This window comes from Lygodium microphyllum, chromosome 22, assembly GCF_053477565.2.
Source record: "Lygodium microphyllum isolate KBCC chromosome 22, Lygodium_microphyllum_v1.1.10, whole genome shotgun sequence".
Taxonomy (NCBI): Eukaryota; Viridiplantae; Streptophyta; class Polypodiopsida; order Schizaeales; family Lygodiaceae; genus Lygodium; species Lygodium microphyllum.
Genome location: NC_141156.1, coordinates 98,359,365 through 98,374,790, shown reverse-complemented (window position 1 = coordinate 98,374,790; position 15,426 = coordinate 98,359,365). Strand labels below are relative to the sequence as shown.

The 15,426-nt window shown below is 42.1% G+C and overlaps 1 protein-coding gene across 20 annotated transcripts in view; it reads left to right on the top strand.

Annotated features, from left to right (window-relative positions):
* The window catches only part of LOC148017431 (CAAX amino terminal protease family protein), an 80,137-nt gene that overhangs the window by 37,933 nt on the left and 26,778 nt on the right, over positions 1-15,426 (top strand). For 18 of the 20 annotated variants that reach the window (XR_015687952.1, XR_015687950.1, XR_015687949.1 and 15 more), the window contains exons 2-4: positions 282-340; positions 604-903; positions 1,074-1,176. Coding sequence is in view for 16 of the 20 variants with exons in the window: in XM_087663379.1 (XP_087519505.1) it covers positions 282-340; positions 604-903; positions 1,074-1,176 (462 nt within the window). In the remaining 4 variants the exon portion in view is untranslated. The remainder of the gene's footprint in view (positions 1-281; positions 341-603; positions 904-1,073; positions 1,177-15,426) is intronic. The other 2 variants (XM_087663370.1, XM_087663378.1) reach the window with 1 other exon arrangement.

The following is a 15,426-nucleotide window of genomic DNA, read 5'->3' as shown; positions in this document are numbered from 1 at the left end:
CCAATTGCACTAACTGACAATATAGGAGCTGATCCTCAAAAAAAAAAGTGGCATATTGTGAAGAATGTGGTCTTCTTGTGTGAGCTGCAGTCCCACCCACATGATGGATGAGTTGCCCTCTACAAAATTCTGGGAAAAGTTAGCTTTCTTAGAGCATACTTAAGCTATGATTAGTCTCTTTCACAACATGAAGATGACTTTTCTTCAGATCTTTCTTTTTTAAAATCTGTTCCAAAACTGCAAATATAATGTAAGTTTCTTAATGATGGTATTTGATGCAGAAGCTGGACCTGCATATATATTAAATTCTCTGATGGGCCATCATTGCAGGCACAGTGAGGTAATGTCTGTTTCAGATGTTTTAATTACAAAATCTGTTGTGAGAAATCTCAGAGATCGATGTTCAGGAAATTCTCTTGCATATATTGGAGCTGGCCGGATGATTATGCTTGTCTTCCTGTACTAAATAGCATCTTTCAAGTGCTTAGGGCTGCAAATGGGTCTGCATTTGTGACGTTAATTGCTTACCTACTGCTTGTTTATGCCTCTGGCTGCTTTCACAACTGACAGTGTTTTGGAAATCTGCAATTCATCCAATCACAGTGTGTTAAAGCAAATGCCAAGCGTGTATCAGGAAAGAAAGAGCTCAGGCAGCCAAAAGAAAAACTCAAAACGTTCAGTGAGGGACGTGTAACAACCCAGGGTTCTACATTAAGCCAGAGTAACCTTGGTTTTGAAGATGTTCATTCAGCCTTGTTAAGCAGTGAAGGGAAAAACCTTCCCAAGGACAAGGATCTAAGTGAGATGAACGGACCTCTCATCCAGTCTAAAAGAGAAGCTGTTCTACAAGCTTGTGTTGGTACTTGTGGTGGAATCTTTGTAGCTGGAGTTGTTATTCAGCAGGTACACCTTTTTGGTTTTACAAGATGAGTCATTTGTTTAAGTAGAGGACGGTTTTTGTTACCTTCAAACATAACTGGTTTTTCACTACTAACAAACATAGTTCATCTCTCTGGTGAAGCTGCCAAGAATTTCCAATGTGCAAATTAGTGTCTAACTTTTATGCTATGCAGGCAGCTCACTGGGCAGCTGAAGCAGGCTGGCCAGTACCTGACAGCACATTGTTATGTAACATTCCTAACTTGGAAGCTAGACCCATGGTTTTAAAATATTATTGTGAGTGAAGGGCATATCCCCTGTTCCAATAATATAGGGCAGGCTTCTTGATTTTAGTTTGCACATTTTAACTAAGTTTACATCAGTTTTTGAATTAGAGTTTCCCCCATATTGCATTCTATAACACTTAAGGAAGTATCTTATGCATTATGAGTTACAGAGTTTGGCTCATAGTTGAGGGAAACTTTGGAACGGGAACATGCACGAGAATTTTCTAAGGGGGTGAAATGGGAACAGGAACACCTTATCATCAAGGGAAGACGAGGGTTACATGATATCCTAGTTAATAAGGTTAAAATACTTAATACTTTAAAAACTTAAATTTATCAATATGCAAGAACTTGTAGTTATAAGTTGAAATATGTTAACAAAGCTATCCGATGGAAGAAGTTATGCGTTATATATATATATATATATATATAGAGAGAGAGAGAGAGAGAGAGAGAGAGAGAGAGAGAGAGAGAGAGAGAGAGGATTTACGAAAAAAGAGAGAGAGAGAGAGGAGTTTAGATTCTGTGTTGGTCATAATTGATAGTCATAAGTATTGGTCTTGATTTATATACTATAGTTGGGACCAAATTGTGGCCACAATTCTTATTTTAGTTGTTTGCTTTTAATATCCCCAGTGAAAGAATCACAATGTCTCTTTGTATGAAAGGTCATGATTGAAAGGATGAATCACTTTTTAGTTGTAAAGATTGTGATTGATATGGCTGATACGATTTCATTTGATCAACACTCAAAATGACATATTTGTGGCCTAAAATAGAAATGTTTTCTTAAAAGGGAACAAACTTTCAATTTTTAACCATAAATATTGCATCCTATTCCATGGAGACTTTTTATGCCTTGAAAGGTTTTCTGAAACGTTTTGGGTTTGGCTTGAAATGCCACGTGATGCTGTTTCGAGATTAAGAAACATTTCGGTTCAAGAAACATGTTTTAAGAGATTTTGACCCTGATTTGGCATTTCGCTCCTTCCTAAGTGCTGTTTCACACTGTTTCGCATAAGTATGGTTTGGCTCCTTACCCTTTTAGAATGAAAGTATATAAAACACGATATCTTGAATATGGGTATCTCCACAATCTACTGAATGCCCACTGAGACTGTAGGTTACCGTTTGAGTGCCCCAGTTGACTTCTTGGGTTTTGGGACCTTTCTTCTAGTCCTATATATTGGGGTGTGGCGCCCGTATCCAAATCTTTGGCATGGGATGCCAGGGGGTGTGGGCGTAATGTAATGTCACTCTATGTATAGAGGCATCATCTTGTAGACTCTTACATTTCAGTTGGTGCATGTTCTAGTGTTGCTCATTTACTCTTATTCTAGATTGTGTGCATGCCCTTATGTGTGGCTCTTCTTCTTCATTGCATCCGTGTTCTCTTCATGCTATCAAAGCTCAAAGTTTTGCTGTCATGTTGCACGTTTTTATGGCATTGGACCTTTTGTGTTCTCTTCCCTTTAAGTGGCGGGTAGTTGCAATTGATGTGATGGTAGACTTGTCTGGCATTATTCATAGCCTGAAAGCTTGATTGCTACTTCTCTCCCTCTTAAAGTTGAGGGTAGTTGCAATTGATGTGATGGTAGACCTGTTTGGCATTATTCATAGCTTGAAAGCTTGATTGCTACTGCTCTCCCTCTTGATTTGTTGCTTGGATGGCAATTCTGCAAGCACCAACAGCTTCGAAAGGGGTTTTAAAACTCTATTGTGGCAGGTGTGGTCAGTAATCTCTCCTTGTATACCTTGAGTTTCTCTTGAGGGGATAAATAACCTGCTCTCCTCACCCTTTTTCTCTCTCAGAATAATAGGAGCATTCTCGTGCATGAGGCTATGGATGCTACCAAAAAGTTGGGCCTAAATAATGTCATTTCAGTGAGAGTGATGCAATGCGAAAGCAAATGACCATGACAAAGAGAGAGAGAGAGAGAGAGAGAGAGAGAGAGTGAGAGAGAGTGAAACACAGAAAATTTGCAGTGAAGAATGCTGTATAAGGATGGAGAATTATACATGGGTGCAGAGAAAATATCTGCGTATGTCTCCACCTCAAGGATCTCGATCTCCGTTAGCCCCGAGAGCAATCTCTGCAATCAGTAGGCTGAAATCTGTCAGAGACAATGCACAAAGATTGTTGGAAACTCAGCCTATTTATAGGCTAAAAGTAATGTCCATAAAAGGTCGGCTGCAGCCGACTGATGCAGTCAGACTGCTGCCATGTGGCATTGCTGATGTGGCTGTGTCCAAGATATGACTCTTAACACCCCCTCTCAGATCCTTGACAAGGCAGCAGACGGAGGGATCTGGAGTGTCGGTGAAGTAAAGCTTGGGGAAGTGCCTTTGTAAACAAATCTGCAAGATTGTCTTTAGTCTTAAAGTATTCCACATCAATGGTCTCATCCAGAAGCTTCTCCCTGATGAAGTGATACTGGATCTCTATGTGCTTTGTTCGGGCATGGAATACAGGATTCTGTGCCAAGGCAATGGAACTCTCATTCTTGCATCACAAATTAGTAGGACGAGTTTGGGGGTAGCTAAGCTCCTCCAACAACTGCCGAAGCCACATAGTCTCACAACCTTCCCATTCAAGGAACCAAAGCTAGGAGGTTACTCTACATAGATCTCCTCCTTCAAATCACCATTCAAGAAGGCTATCTTCACATCCAATTGAAAGACAGGCCATCTCCTATGACCAGCCAAGGCAAGAACAGCACGAATAGTCGCCATGCGAGCAGTAGGGGCAAAAGTATCATGGAAAATTGAAATCAACACTTGGGAGCTGTGCAAAACCTTTAGCAATAAGGTGAGCCTTGTGCTTGTCCAAAGAGCCATCACTATGGTACTTTGTCTTGAAGACCCATTTGACACTAATCACCTTTTTGGCTTCCATCGCTTTCTGCCAATGATCAGACTGTAAAGCCTCCTTCACTGATATAGGCTCTCTATCCTGCATAACACGGGACATTAAACAGAAGTTAGAGCAAACAAGCTCCATAGTATGTGCCTGGTGCTGCCGTGACCTCTGTGGTCCATCTTGTGGTTGCCACTCCTTAGGGACCCCCTCGATCCCTGAATCTCAGAGCATGTCATGGGCCCAATGAGGAGGAGGTTGAATCTTGCCTTGGCGCTCTCCATCTGCTAATGTTTCCGGAAGGTCCACCGCCAATGGAGGACCAATCGGTGAATCCAGGGGCTGGGTAGTAGGCTCCTCATTTGAAGAAGAGTCCTCAAGAGATACAAGCTCGAGAGGAACAATCGTTGGGGCCCAGCTATCATTGAGATCTCCAAGTACAGGGTGATCCTCACCCCCCTTTGGGGTTGGAACCTCCACGAACTGAACATCACGGCTCGTGTAGACATCCCGCTTAACAGGATCATACAATCAGTAGCCTTGAGATTGCAAGCTATAGCCCGCAAACATCTGTCTTCTGGAAGCTGCTTCAAATTTGTCATGCTATGTCTTCAGGATGTGAATATAAGCATCACACCCAAAAACCCAAAAATAAGAAACATCGGGCTTTGATCCAAAGTACAGCTCAAAAGGAGTCATATCAACAACAATGGAAGTAGGGGAACTATTAAGGATGTGAACTGAAGTAGCCACAGCCTGAGTCCATAGACACTAAGGTGTTTGATGATGCTCCATCATAGTATGGGCCATCTCAATCACACTGTGATTCTTTTGCTCCAAAATGCCATTCTCCTAAGGGGTGTTTGTATTGGCAAACTCTTGGTGTACGCCACAATCTGCACAAAACCGAGCAAACTCATTAGAAACAAATTCTCCATCCTTATCCAATCGTAAGGTTTTTAGCTTCCACCTCGATCAGTTCTCCTCAAAGAGCAACCAATCCTTGAAGTGGGAGAAAGCCTCCGACTTCAGCTTCAAGAAATAGGCCCATGTCATCCGGCTGTAATGATCTACAATGAGCATGAAATACAAACTTCCTTGAAGGGATTCTGTCCTCATCGGTCCAGAAAGATCGGTGGAAACAAGCTCCAAGGGTGCTGAAGACCGCCTCGAAGCCTTGTTGGGAACAACATCACGAGTCTGGTTTCCACGAATGCAGGATGCACAATGCTGTTGACTCACCACAATATCTGGCAAACCTCGAACAAATTGGTCCTTAGACACCTTGTGAAGGTATTCATAATTGAGGTGACCAAACCGAGCATGCCAAAGCTCGGCTTGAGTTTGGGGGGTAAGAAGAAGAGAAGTCAAGGCAGAAGAAGACCGTAGCTTGCAGACTCCATTCTCCTCATAACCTGAAGAAAGAACCACTCTCGATGCTTGATCAAGAATCCACATCAAATTTGACCAAGAGGTTGAGGGCACAAATCTTGTGCACCGAGAGAAGATGATACCCCAAAGCCGGCACTAAAGTACCTCAAATGCATAGGCACCACCACACCCATTTGGAATAAGATGCATGTTGCCCCATCCTTGAATGGGAATAGATGAACTATCTCCAATAAGAATCTGTCCATGAGAAGGCCGTAAATGAGTAACACCTGCTGAAGAAGGAGTCATGTGCCTAGAGGCACCACTGTCAACAATCGACTCTCGAGTAAATGGGGTGGTCAATGCAGCATTAGAAGCTGGCAGGGTCGAATGCTCAACCACCTTCAAATGGAGGAAAGCAGCTAATGAGGGAGCAACCATTGCTCTGGAATTCTTTGAAGATTTCTCCTTCTTCTCCTTATCAAGGCAATTCTTTTTCTAGTGACTTGTTTTGTCATAAACGTGACAAGTAGACTCCTTGTCTTTGTCCTTTTTAGATTTATCTTCCTTCTTCTTATTTTGTTCCTTCCCCTTCTTTTGAGAGGATTGATCAACCAAAGCTTCAGATTTCGAAGCATTGGTTTCTTTTAGTTGCTTCTCTTGGTCCAAGACCATAGGAATCAACTCTTCCCACCGAAGAATCTTAGATTGCCTTGAAGCAATCAAAGCGGAATAAAAATCATTAAAGCGAGGCGATAACTGTGAAAGGAGAGTTATCGCCGTTTCTTTAGAAGTGATCACCTTCCCTGCGTTTTGAACCTGCATCTGAAGCTGCCTTAGCTTGTTGATATGCTCTGGCATGGATGATGACTTGTTGACACTCATAGTCCTCATTTGCACTTCCAAAGAAACTCGCTTCATGACGGTTATCCGATTATACATCTGATCCAACTCCAACCATATCTCCCTAGCCATTGTCAAATGCTCTATATGAGAGATAATAGCTGTAGTACATGAGAGAAATAAAAATGAGCGAATGTGAGTTGCGTTTATCCCAATGTGCCTGAGCCTTTGCCAACTCTGCCTTTTCATTGGAAGAGAGTTTGGACTCATCTTGCGAAGAAGGACAATTGATAGCCTCCGTAACAAGCTTTGCCAAATCATAGGATTCCAATATGGCAAGCATCATGACCAACCAGATGTGATAGTTTTCACCATCGAGCTTTTGATCTGAAGGAAGAGCCGGTAGGACGGGCACCTTCCGGTCCATGATCGCCTAAAACTCTGTCTCTGTCTCGGCCTCAAAAGACATCTTTACCTACAATGCTTGCACAAAACACAAAAAGCAGTCCCCTCCAACTATGAAAATACAGCCTGCTAGGGTTGAGGTTTGCTCGTCCCATTCCTTCTTCACCCACCAGAGGCGATGAAAAGGTAAAATCTGTATTTGAAGGCTTAAAACACAGCCTTCTTTCTCGAATAGCAAAAATAGCAGCAGCTTCAGCAAATCTTCTCTTTTCTCTCACGCCCACGCTCGCCTCAACCTTGTTTCATGAATTTTGGGGAGAGGCACTTAAAACCGTGGTTCACATTTGCAACTGCTCTCCAAACAGGTCCTTAAATAATGGCTTCCCTGAGGAGGTTTGGTCTGGCAAATCGGCCTCATATAACCATTTACAGATATTCGGTTGTGATGCTTTTGTGCATGTTAGAGATGAGCTGAGGAGTAAACTTGACCCGAAATCCACCAAAGGGATTTTCATGGGCTATGGTGATGAGGGTGAATTTGGCTATAGAGTGTGGTTACCACAATCTAAGAAAATTGTTCGTAGCCGTAATGTTGTGTTTAATGAGGCAAAGTTGCTGAAAAGTACTTTTGCCTCTGATGAAGACATGAAAAAGGTCAAATCTCAGAAATTGCAGCCACCTATTACTTCAAATGATGAGACTCATGATGCTGTACCACAGGCTGAAACTGATGATCAGCCGGTTATTTTTGAGCTACATGATGATGGACAGCAAATAGAAGCACAAGGAGGTCATGGACAGCAAGATAGACTTGCTGATTATGAAAATGTAGATGCTGGAAATGAAAATGAAGGTGCTGTACAGCATGAACAGCATGTTGAAAATGGCTTACAGCAGCCAATGAATGCTGAAAATAACATGCCTCCAGATGTAAACCGATTCCTGAGAATGTAGATCATTGGGTACGCAGGTCTACACGCTTAAGAAGGCAGCCATATGGGTATGACCCCTCTTTGCACTATGTGATGCTTACAGATGAGGGTGAGCCTCTTACACATAAAGAGGCCAAGTTATGCAAATTTAGCAGTAAGTGGGAGCTAGCTATGCAGGAAGAGATTAAATCTCTGTATGCTAATGATACTTGGGATCTTGTGTCATTGCCCAAAGGAAGAAAGCCTCTTCCAAACAAATGGGTTTACAAAGTAAAGACAGTTGATAGGAAACCCAAGTACAAGGCAAGACTAGTTGCCAAAGGGTATGCACAGAAGGAAGGGATTGACTTCCAAAAGCTCTTTTCACCTGTTGTGAAGATGACCACTCTATGTGTGCTCTTTGCTCTCACTGCTGTATTGGATTTAGAGCTATACCAAATGGATGTGAAAACAACTTTTTTGCATGGTGACATTGATGAGGAGATCTACATGAAACAGCTCGAGGGCTTTGTAGTTCTTGGAAAAGAGCAATTGGTGTGTAAACTAAAACGCAGCTTGTATTGGCTGAAGCAAGCAACATGGCAGTGGTACAAAAAGTTTGACACTTTTATGCTCTCTCATGGGTTTATACGTAGCCACGGAGATCATTGTTTGTACATGAAAAAGGATACAGATGGCAATCCCATCATACTTGTTTTGTATGTGAATGATATGTTACTAGTAGCTGGGAAAAGAAAGACTAGCTTGGATGCTCTCAAAGATCAGTTGAAATCAGCTTTCTCCATGAAAGATTTGGAGAATGCAGAGCATGTATTGGGCATGAGTATTTGCAAGGATAGAACACATAAATTGCTATTCTTATCTCAAGAGAACTACATTGAAAAGATACTGGACAGATCTAACATGGCTGAAGCTAAGCCTCTTGGGATGTCCTTACCTCTATATCTTAAGCTTAGTAAAGCCAACGACCCAAAAGATGACATGGAAGCCAATGCTATGAAGGGAGTCTCTTATGCATCAGCTTATGGCTCTCTTATGTATGCTATGGTCGCTACTTGTCCAGACATTGCTCATGTAGTGGGAGTTGTCAAGAGATTTATGTCAAATCCTGGCAAACCACATTGGGAGGCTATCAAGTGTATTCTTCGATATCTGAAGGGTACGCAAAGAAAGTGTATTTGCTATGGACAGGGTGCCCTTAGTCTACAGGGTTATTGTGATGCAGACATAGCAGGCGACTTGGACACTCGTAGGTCCACTAGCGATGTCCTTATAGTTGCTAGTGGGGCCGTTTCTTGGTGCTCCAAGTTGCAGAACATCGTAGCACCGAGTACTACTGAAGTTGAATGCATATCAGCTACTACTGAAGCTTCTAAGGAAGCTATATGGTTGAGCAGACTTGTAGAGGATCTTGACATGTCTATGAGTACTCTAGTGTTGGGATGTGATAGCCAGAGTGCTGTGTATCTGGCTAAGAATGCCATGTATCATTCATGCACAAAGCATATAGATGTGCGATATCACTTTATTAGACAGATACTAGAAGATGGTCTAATCACATTGACCAAGATCAAAACACAGGACAACCTTGCTGATGTTCTCACTAAAAGTCTAAGCAAGGCTCAGCATGAGCATTGCATACGACTAGTAGGAGGTGGTCAAAGGTTCACTTTGGACCATTAAGTGGGAGGTTGTTAGGATGTAAAGGCCCTTTATTCACCTTCGTGTATTGTACACGTGTATTATTATGTTGTACATGTGAATGCACCCTTACGTGCCCTAAGTATAACATTTTATTCTTTGTGTACCAACACATTTGTTGGTATACCCAAATCAGATCGTACTCTCTCTCTGTTGCTCTCACTCACCTGCACACTCCTGTTGCAAATCTTCACACCTCCTGATAGCCGCACTCTCAACAAGCTCATCAACAAATTGAAGGTAAATTTGATTTTTCCTATTTAGATTTGGTGCATTGGTCTAATGATTTTGTAGGAAGGGTGTAAGGATTGGTCATCTTGATGTGGAAATTGGCATGGAGTACAAACCATTTTTCTCTCTACCATCATCATCTCCATCTCTACCTCTTTTATATTTTCCGTACACATCTCCACCTTCATTCACTTCTATGTTAGGTAGGCAAATCAATACTTCTCAATCTTTTGAATTTACTTCCTTTTTTATGATGCTCAGGATAAAGGAACTCTTCGTATCAAGTGAAGAGGATAGATTTTTCCATTTGAACTCAAGAAAAGGTAAGCAAAAGTCGCAAGAATCTTTTATGAATGCTTCTTTTTCATCTTTTCCTCTAGCTTTTACATCACATGGTCAACTTGATTTTGGTGAATCATATTTTTTATCATTTGCATTTAATGGACGAAAGAAATCCAACTCCTTTCCCACCACTACACAAATGATAAATCCATTTAATCTCCCACCCATTCCACCCACTAGTTTTGCTGCACCTTTCTTTCAGTCTCCATTAAGTGCACGGTTTATGGCTTCACACATCTCATCGGGAGGTTCTTCACCCTTAGATATAGCCTTTAGGACCTCATCTTTTTCTTAGTTGAGTGTTGTCTCCATGATGGAGGTTCAGCCTCACATCCACACAACTTTAAGTTTTTCAATGCTTGGAAATGCCACCTAGCCATTACTAAGTATGGATTTGTTGGTACCACAGTTTGCCTCCATGGCATTACCTAGTGGGTCTTCTAGTCATTTAATTGTGCGCCAATCGACAATTGGGCAAGGCTGACGTATCCTGATGTCTCCATCTCCATTGACACTTTATGGAAACATTCATGTTGCAATGCCTTCGCATCAATTGATACTAATATTTCTATCTACCTATCTCCTCCACCTACTATATTTCCCTCCACTAGCTCCTTCTTATCCATCTTATGCCACTTATCCAACACCTCATGGTTTTTCCTCATTAGCCAAACATGTCTTTAATGACAAGGCTCGTTTTAACGGGTTGAGCTTCTCTACTTGGTTAAACGTGATGGGATATGTACTTGACTCACAGAACCCATGGGATATTGTGTAGAGGTTGGAACCTCAACTTGATCTCACACTTGTTTCATATAAGGTTGTGCACTCATGGAAGGCTAGGGATGCCCTTGCTATTGTCGAGCTGATGCAAGGTTTATTACTTGAAAATTCATAGCTTCAACATTTTGGCCTAGTATTCGAGCTTTGGGCACACTTGATTTGTGGCTCGTGATAAGCACGGGGGCTCCCAAGTCCTCAAACGATTAGGCTATATTGTTTCTTAATAAGTTGCCAAGGAAATACTTCAATTTTGTGTAGTAGGTGATCTCACAACTTTCTATGCCTCACGTTCTATGAATTTGAGTGTTAACTACTGCATTACGCTCTCGGTTGTTCGATTAGTTTCATAGTTTGATCTCTACAAAGGGGCTCATCTTACTTCTTTTGAGAAGGGGTAGTAAGAAAATGATAAACAAAATCAAAACTCTAATCAAAATTAAAAATGAACCGAAATCAGAATCAAAATCAAGCTAGTAGGACCTAAGGAAACACCCGGTCATCTCTAAAACCTGGGTGATAGAATGTACCGAAGAAAAATATGTATTACCAACATTGTCAGAAGGCTGGCCACTTTGATGACAAGTGTTGATCAAAGGCAAGAGGCGTAGCACCAAAAGCTAAGACTTAGATCTCCGCCCCTCAGTTAGGCAATCCCCAATAGGGGAGGTAGGGTGGTGGCAACCCTCAAGAGGGGCAATGGTGAGTTCATTCCCATGCTCCCACCGGTCAACCATCATAGTTGACAATATTTTGAATGCCTAAGGGCTTGTCTGATTGGTTTGCAAAGGTCAACATCATCTCTATAGAGACATTTGAGGATGTGAGTCTCGTCCACATTTGTGAGTTGGCTGCTGATGAGATGACTACAGAGGTCCACTCATCATAGCCGAATACTTCAACTACTCCTTGGATTGTGGATAGTGTTAGAATTTGCCAATTCTATGGGCAATGCCCAATGTAATTTGTGTGGTGTGGACACTTATTAAAGTGTCAATGTAAGGTACACCTAGTGTCTTAGAAACTTAAAGTAGTGACACTAGGCTCTAGAGTAAAATAAACCTAACTCTAGTTAGTTGGTGGAAGGCTGGTTAGGTCAACCCTTGACCTAAACATAAGTTGTACTTTTACTCTATCTTTCATTCGAGCAAGTATACTCTTCTCTTTTTGCTTCAGCTCACTCTCTTGCTATCATTGTCTCTCCTCTCCCTCTCTCTCCATAGCTGGCTGCCATTTTCCAACATTTGGTATCAGAGCAGCTCGTACGTGCGGATTCTGTTCAGCCACCGTCAGCCAGTGCCATCCCGCCCAAGGTCCTACTGCTGCCTGCTTGGTTCTCAGCTCGAGGAAGAGTTTTCAGCTGCTGTGAGGTGCTGCTGAAGTGGAGGAGGAGCTGTAGCTGAGCCGTCTCTTGTTTACTCCAGATCTGTCCATCTGCCCAGTTCAGCCATCAGCTCCAAATCTGTCCATTTGCTCCAGATCTGTCCAGCGTAGTCATCTTCTCTAGATCTGCTGTTTTCAGCCTGCGCGCAGCCCTGCACGCAATCCAATGTGCAGTCCCATGCGCAGCCTTGCATGCAGCCTGAGGAGCTGCTGTTTTGGAAGAGCTGTTGCTGTTTTCAGCTCTACCCGCCATTTTCTCAGCTCTACCTACCATTTTCTCAGTCCTGCCCACCAATTTTTGCAAACCCTAAAAAGTGCAAAAACCCTAATTTTCAGGTTTGGGGTTTTCTCGAAATTTCGGAATTTCCATTCTATTTCAGCCATCTCTTCTCGAATCTCAGCTCGTGTTGCCCTAAAATTTGGGGCTTTTGCTAGTTTTTGCTCCCGGAGTTCGAATTGACAACCAATTCGAAGAAATTTCTCAATTTCTTGGACATTCCCACCAAAAATTTGGGGCTTTTGCCCAATTGGAGGCTCTTTGTGCAAATTGTTACCAAACTCATAGACATTGCGCAATTTCTTCCACATTGGCTCAAGAAAATTTGGGACTTTTCAGTTTTTTGGATCCAGTACGCATCACAAGGCAGATTTCAGTTGCTATTCACTGTTGACACTCATCCCGAGGCGATATTTCTGCAGAAATTCTAGCTGTAAGGTACAAATTTCTTTAATTTCTTTGAAATTTCAGAAAGAAATTTGGGGCCTTTGCTTGACACGCACTCCAAGGCAAGGAGCAAGTAGTACAACAGCATTTAATTGCTGTTACAATCAAATTGGGTAGAGAATTTTGGAAAAATTCAGTAAATTTTGGTAAAAATTAGCGTTAAGTTGTTGTATTTTGTACTTTTGTGGGCACACATTTCGAGGCAAGTGTGGTACAACAGTATAGTGCTGTAATTTATTGGCTAAGTGTTGATTTGGGTGGCATTGTGCACACTTTGGCATTTGAGTGATAGTTTGGTACTTGTTTCTTAATACCGTGGGGGATTTTGGTACTTTGAGGAGTATACTCTATACTTCAGTATTGAAGTATTTGACTGTAGATTTTTGTCTATCATTGATAGCATGGCATGTTAGGGGAATAATGATGAGAGCAACATCCTTGGTGTCCCCACTCAGGAGGACAAACTTGATGGCTCAAACTACGCATTGTGGAGTTTTATGGTCCGTAATCTTCTTGTGGTGAAGGACTTGTGGGACTATGTTACAGGTGATTTGCAGTTACTAGGAGGTCTTGCACCTCAGACACCTCACCGTAACGCTCGAGGATAGGTTGTTGGTGCTGGTGGTGGTGGTATTGGTGCTGCTACTGCTTCTGCCCCTTCTCTCCCTTTTACCAAGGATCAGAGGAAATGGGACTCAAAAGATGCACATACACTTTCTTTGATTTCCTTGTCAATGAAAAGGGCAATTATACCTCAAAATCAGCATGGGATGTACTTGAGTGTATGTTTGTAGCACGCAATGAGGCCAGGATATTCTATCTCTACAGAGAGTTGGCCAATGTGACCATGGATGAAGGTGATAGCATGACAGAGCACCTTACTCACATAAAGGATTTGTGTGAGCAACTACTCAATGTTGATGAGGTCATTCACGATGCTGAATTGGTAAGCATCACACTGAACTCTCTTCCAGAGTTATATCTTGGTCTCCACACCTCTTTGATGTTGTCTTTGAGGGGGGGCAGCCTCCCCTTACATTTGTGGAGTTGGAAAGCCCTTGCTGTAAGAGGAACAGACTGGGAAGAATGTGGCATTGCGTTCAGGTGATGTGGCTATGCTTTCCAAGTTCAAAGGCAAAGGAAAAGTCAAGCAAAATGTAAAAAATCAGCAAAAGGGTGATGCTGGACAGCCATCAAATAAGGTTGTCCAAGACATAGAAAAGACTAAAATAAAGGGGAAATGCTATTATTGCAAGAAGCCCGGTCACTGTATCAATGAATGTAGAAAGAGATTGGCCAAAGAGAAGAAAAAAAACTCCGGTTTGGCTGTCCAAGAAACATTAGCCAGCAAATCTACTGATGATGATACTTCAACCAACTTTGTAGAGGACTATGCACTTCTCACATGCAATTATGATTCTTTAATGGCTGATTCAACATTTAATGCTGCTGAAATGTAGCAAACATGGTATTTTGACAGTGGGGCGTCAAAGCACATAACTTCCAAGAAGTGTTTGTTTACCTCTTTGCATTTAGCCCTTGCTCGAAAGCGTGTTACATGTGCGAACAACAATAGTTATGATGTATGTGGCATTGGGACAGTCACGATTACTGCTGCAGATGGTTGTGATTTCATGCTTCTAGATGCCTTGTTTGTACTTGGCATTACAAAGAACTTGTTGTCTATCTTTGCTTTTAATAAGCATGGCTTTTAAGTCATCTTTGAGGATGACAAATGCATTGTTAGAGACAGAGAGATGGATTATGTACTTAGGCTGTCCGGCACCCTGCATAAGGGTCTATTTTTGTTGGATACATATGACAGACAGTCTCATGATGCTTTAGCAGTCACTACTCTTTCACTTGCTATGCAAAATGCAGAGCTATGGCATGCTCGCTATGGACACATGAGCTTTGGGAGTTGATGACTCTTTAGAGGTGTCATATGGTAGATGCATTGCCTCTAGTGGAGACTCCACCTCCTCATGCATGTGAGGGATGTATTTTGGGCAAGATGCATAGGTTTGCTTTCAAAAAGGATGGTGCGGTGCGTGTTGTCCAAAAAATGCAGCTTATTCACTTTGATGTTTGTGGTTCCATGAGGATGCGTGCACTTGTAGGTCATCAATACTTTGTTACATTTATTGATGACTTCTCTCGGTATACATGGGTGTATGGGTTGAAGGCAAAATCTGATGTGTTCATGCATTTCAAACATCTTGTTGTAAAGCTTCAAGCTGAAATTGACTTAAAAGTGCAGACACTTCGCATAGACAGGGGGGGGAAGTACATGTCTAGTGCTTTTGAGACATATTTGCTTGATCATGGCATTACGCATCAAGCCATTGTTAGAATGACTCCTCAGCAAAATGGTGTTGTTGAAAGGAAGAATCGGACTCTTATGGAGATGACTTGTTGTATGCTAAAAAGCAAGGGGCTACCTCATAAATTTTGGCTAGAAGGCCTTCAGTGTGCAAATCATGTGTTGAATCGTGCACTCACTAAGGCACTGAAGACGATCACACCGTTCGAAGCTTGGCATGGCAAGAAACCTAAAGTAGACTACTTTCGGGTGTTTGGTTGCATAGCCTATGCACATGTTCTGAAAGAGCTTCGTGGGAAGCTTGACGACAAGGCTGTAAAATGCATATTTATTGGCTACAGTTCGGAGAGCAAGGGCTATTGCTTGTA